The 4,701-nt window shown below is 41.0% G+C and overlaps 1 protein-coding gene across 1 annotated transcript; it reads left to right on the forward strand.

Annotated features, from left to right (window-relative positions):
- The first annotated feature begins 1,345 nt into the window (after nucleotides 1-1,345).
- LOC111981310 (large ribosomal subunit protein mL52) lies at nucleotides 1,346-4,413 on the forward strand. The gene is made up of 5 exons (XM_024012529.2): nucleotides 1,346-1,448; nucleotides 1,971-2,040; nucleotides 2,158-2,225; nucleotides 2,405-2,469; nucleotides 4,121-4,413. The coding sequence occupies exons 1-5, from the start codon at nucleotides 1,415-1,417 to the stop codon at nucleotides 4,265-4,267; spliced, it is 384 nt and encodes a 127-aa protein (XP_023868297.1). The 5' UTR covers nucleotides 1,346-1,414; the 3' UTR covers nucleotides 4,268-4,413.
- The last annotated feature ends 288 nt before the right edge of the window (nucleotides 4,414-4,701 follow it).

Raw genomic sequence — 4,701 nt, forward strand, 5'->3', positions numbered from 1 at the left:
ACACCTTTCTGCCAGCAATCGCGAATGGATAACGTCCCAAAATATTTCGTCGTTCATACGCAAACTTCCCAGTGGGTGAACAATGCCATTGCAGAGTCCACTAGTTTGGGTGACAGACACATCAAAAGACATAATCTTGTTTTTCCTAATTATTCAAAATACATAATGTTGTTTTTCCTAATTATTCGTTATAAACCAAATAAGAGGGTATGCCTTATTTTCAGTGCGGGRTTAAATAGGAATCCATGTGGAATTGTGGATAAAACCTTTCAATAGCATAATTTATACTCAATTACAATCATAAATCATTGCATTCAGATTTTTCACATGGGTGGGTTAATGACTTATTACACAATTATGACCTCTCAAATACCTGTCTCAGGTATGTTATTTGCCCCAGGCCTCAACCACACACCAATATGTCGTCCCTGAGGCAGAAAGCAATATATTGCTTGTTGTCAAGACCTGACACAGTTGAAATATGACTTTGGTATAGGCCTACGTGACTAGAATATGTGTAATCGGCCAWAATGGTCCAAACCTATTTGGGTACTACTTTATTGTGCTCCCATTCTGTGGAATGTGCGGAAGGACTTTCGCTAGAGACACGGCGCTATGATTTTTTTTCGGCATGTACGTGTTCTCCAAGGACGATACAAAGTAAACAAGTGTCATACATTTCAACGCGATCTGAGTCGTTTTGGTGACATTAACCCATAACATGAATCGCATCTTTGTGAAACAATTTTGTGCATATATAGGGCCTACTTTGGGCAGGCTGATRTTGCCTACCCCGAAGCCCCGTCTTTTCTCCCTAGACCCTTTCATTGGCCTTGCAGTAGTTTAAACTGAAACGCACTGGCTTCGGTGTGTGCCTGGTTCCCGCTCCCTTAAATTGACGAGAGCATTCATTGTCGGCGAGTGGGGACTTGTCTGTAAAGTTAACAGAAAAATACTTCATGGCTTACTCAGTATAAAGAGCAGCTGGAGCACGGGAAAATATGATTCAAAATTTTGACATCAACTTTGGGGGACAAAACATTTTATATGATGACAAATAGTGCGTGTAATTATACTTTTTAAATATTGACGTATATTTCAAGTGTAAATACAATATTATAATTTGGTATTTTGGCATTATAGTAAAATCTAATACAAGTGTGTAATTCTATGAAAATAAAATACGACTTCACCTCAACCAATTCAGACCTCACATTTGATTTTGTAAGTGTATGATCATCATCACCACCACCTGAAGTCCACATCATCATTGTCTAATATAGCGTGATCAACGTTATTATAATGTAACATCGCACGTTGCRGCCTATTACTACTTTCTTTTCAAATCCACCACCTGTTTGCCGTATCTTGAGCACTGCTAGTGGTCAAAATAATCCTCACATGAAAATCCAACATGGCGGCGCCCCTTAGGACATTGTGTAGTACAGGTGAGGTTATTTACAATTACTTGTCATTTTCATTCAACCTAATGGTAATTTCCTTCTGAAATGTAAATAGTATCCGGCTTCCAGTTTACAAGACTGCGTTTGATCTTTAGATAGATAGATAGATAGATAGATAGATAGATAGATAGATAGATAGATAGATAGATAGATAGATAGATAGATAGATAGATAAAGCCCCTTGAATTGAATTGAATTGTAGATAGATAGATGGCTACCCTATTTTTTTTTTTTAAATGGCTAGCTAGCTCGACAACTTTATTGGTCAGTGGTCCTGACTGATTCAGAATGAACTACACGTGTCAGTCAAATTCTATTGTGTAACATATGTTAGTCTTTGATAGCCCTGTCATCAGATATTTCTAACGAATGCATTGTTCTCTTAAATMACGTTTTTTGTTGTTGTACGTGAGRTGRTCAATCAACGTCAGATTCAGAAACACAAGGTAGACAGCCTAGCTAAATGACAGCCTAGCTAAATGAACTGAATTCCTGGTCTGTTTTCAGCTTTGAGGCATTCCAGTCGTTGTTTTACTACGACTTGTGGGGCACAGGCTGGAATCAAGTGGAGYACAGAGTAAGCTCTAAAAGACAGAAACTGTTAAGACAAAATGAAACACCCACAATTGTAGATATTACGGCTGTGTTGACTGTTGATATACTTTTTTACAATTCCACTTGGCTTTGTCCACAGAAATGGTCTTGCCCGCAGTGGAACAGAGTATGGCCCCCTGACAGATTTCCCTGACTGGTCCTTTGCAGGCAAGTTCACGATTGGAGCATTAATTTGAATGTATTGCAGGAACATAGTGTATGGTTGGTCAATGGAGCTGGTAGATGCTGTGTGTGTCGTTCTGTGTTTCGTTTGAACACGTTATGTTCATGTGGTTTTTGGTGTTATGATTTGTGTGTGTGTGTGTGTGTGTGTGTTTTATACACAGATGGCCGGTCGGCATCCCCACTGAAAGGACAGCTGAGGAGAAAGCAGGAGAGAGAGACGTTAGCAGTCAGTACCTTCTCCTATGTTATCCCCCCCCCCCCTTTTTTTCTTCATATTACCTCCCAAAAAGTTTSTATGTAAACTCAGCAAAAAAAGAAACGTCCTCTCACTGTCAACTGCGTTTATTTTCAGCAAACTTAACATGTGTAAATATTTGTATGAACATAAGATTCAATAACTGAGACATAAACTGAACAAGTTCCACAGACATGTGACTAACAGAAATTGAATAATGTGTCCCTGAACAAAGGGGGGGTCAGAATCCAAAGTAGCAGTCAGTATCTGGTGTGGCCACCAGCTGCATTAAGTACTGCAGTGCATCTCCTCCTCATGGACTGCACCAGATTTTCCAGTTCTTGCTGTGAGATGTTACCCCACTCTTCCACCAAGGCACCTGCAAGTTTCCAGACATTTCTGGGGGAATGGCCCTAGCCCTCACCCTCCGATCCAACAGGTCCTAGACGTGCTCAATGGAATTGAGATCCGGGCTCTTCGCTGGCCATGGCAGAACATTCCTGTCTTGCAAGAAATCACGCACAGAACGAGCAGTATGGCTGGTGGCATTGTCATGCTGGAGGGTCATGTCAGGATGAGCCTACATAAGGAAGGAGGATGTCTTCCCTGTAACGCACGCGTTGAGATTGCCTGCAATGACAACAATCTCAGTCAGATGATGCTGTGATACACCGCCCAGACCATGACGGACCCTCCACCTCCAAACCGTACCCGCTCCAGAGTACAGGCTCGGTGTAACGCTCATTCCTTCGACGATAAACGTGTATCCGACCATCACCCCTGGTGAGACAAAACAGCGACTCGTCAGTGAAGAGCACTTTTTGCCAGTCCTGTTGGTCAGCGACGGTGGGTTTGTGCCATTAGGTGACGTTGTTGCTCGGGAATGTCTGGTGAGGACCTGCTTACAACAGGCCTACAAGCCCTCAGTCCAGCTCTCTCAGCCTATTGCGGACAGTCTGAGCACTGATGGAGGGATTGTGCGTTCCTGGTGTAACTCAGGCAGTTGTTGTTGCAATCCTGTACCTGTCCCGCAGGTGTGATGTTCGGATGTACCGATCCTGTGCAGGTGTTGTTACACCGTAGTCTGCCAACTGCAAAGACGATCAGCTGTCCATCCTGTCTCCCTGTAGCGCTGTCTTAGGCGTCTCACAGTACGGATATTGCAATTTATTGCCCTGGCCACATCTGCAGTCCTCATGCCTCCTTGCAGCACGCCTAAGGCACATTCATGCAGATGAGCAGGGACCCTAGGCATCTTTCTTTTGGTGTTTTTCAGAGTCAGTAGAATTCCTCTTTTGTGTCCTATGTTTTCATAACTGTGACCTTAWTTGCCTACCATCTGTAAGCTGTTAGTGTCTTAACGAKCGTTCCACAGGTTCATTAATTGTTTATGGTTCATTGAACAAAAATGGGAAACAGTATTTAAACCCTTTACAATGAAGACCTGTGAAGTTATTTGGGTATTTACGAAATATCTTTCAAAGACAGGGTCCTGAAAAAGCGGCGTTTCATTTTTTGCAGAGTTTAGTTGTGTCAGCAATATATTGTATGCTCTTGAACATTCTCTCCTTTTGATGCAACTCTACTCCTCCATCTGTTTCTTCTATTTATCCTTTCCCTTCATTTTCTTTTCTCGCTCCAGAGACGTGTAGTGAATCTAAGCTCTGAGGTGGATAAAGGGATGGAAGTGTGGAGGGAGAAACGGGAAGAAGCTAAAAGGATGGAGGAACGCAATAAATCTCTTCTGCTAAAACCCAAAGGGAACCTTTTATTGAAGAAAAGTAAATAAGAAATCATATTTTCCGTTCTAGCTTACATTACTTATTAACAAAATGGTGGAGTTGGTGTATGGCTTTGTCTTGCTGTTATTGTTTGTAGTACTTATTTTGCCCTTTTCAATGTTTTTCAAAAATAAACTTTAATGTATATCCACAACTTACTGTTAATCTACTTTCTTATTTGTTCTTGAACATATGTATGAACAAATATTAGGAACATGGTTGGTAAAGGTTTTTACAGTGGAGTAATATACAGTTGAAGTRGAAAMTTTACATACACCTTAGCCAAACACATTTTAACTCAGTTTTTCACAATTCCTGACATTTAATCCTAGTACAAATTCCCTGTCTTAGGTCAGTTAGGATCACCACTTTATTTTAAGAATGTGAAATATCAGAATAATAGTAGAGAGTGATTTATTTCAGCTTTTATTTCTTTCATCAC

This window comes from Salvelinus sp. IW2-2015, linkage group LG3 (genome assembly GCF_002910315.2).
Source record: "Salvelinus sp. IW2-2015 linkage group LG3, ASM291031v2, whole genome shotgun sequence".
NCBI lineage: Eukaryota > Metazoa > Chordata > Actinopteri > Salmoniformes > Salmonidae > Salvelinus > Salvelinus sp. IW2-2015.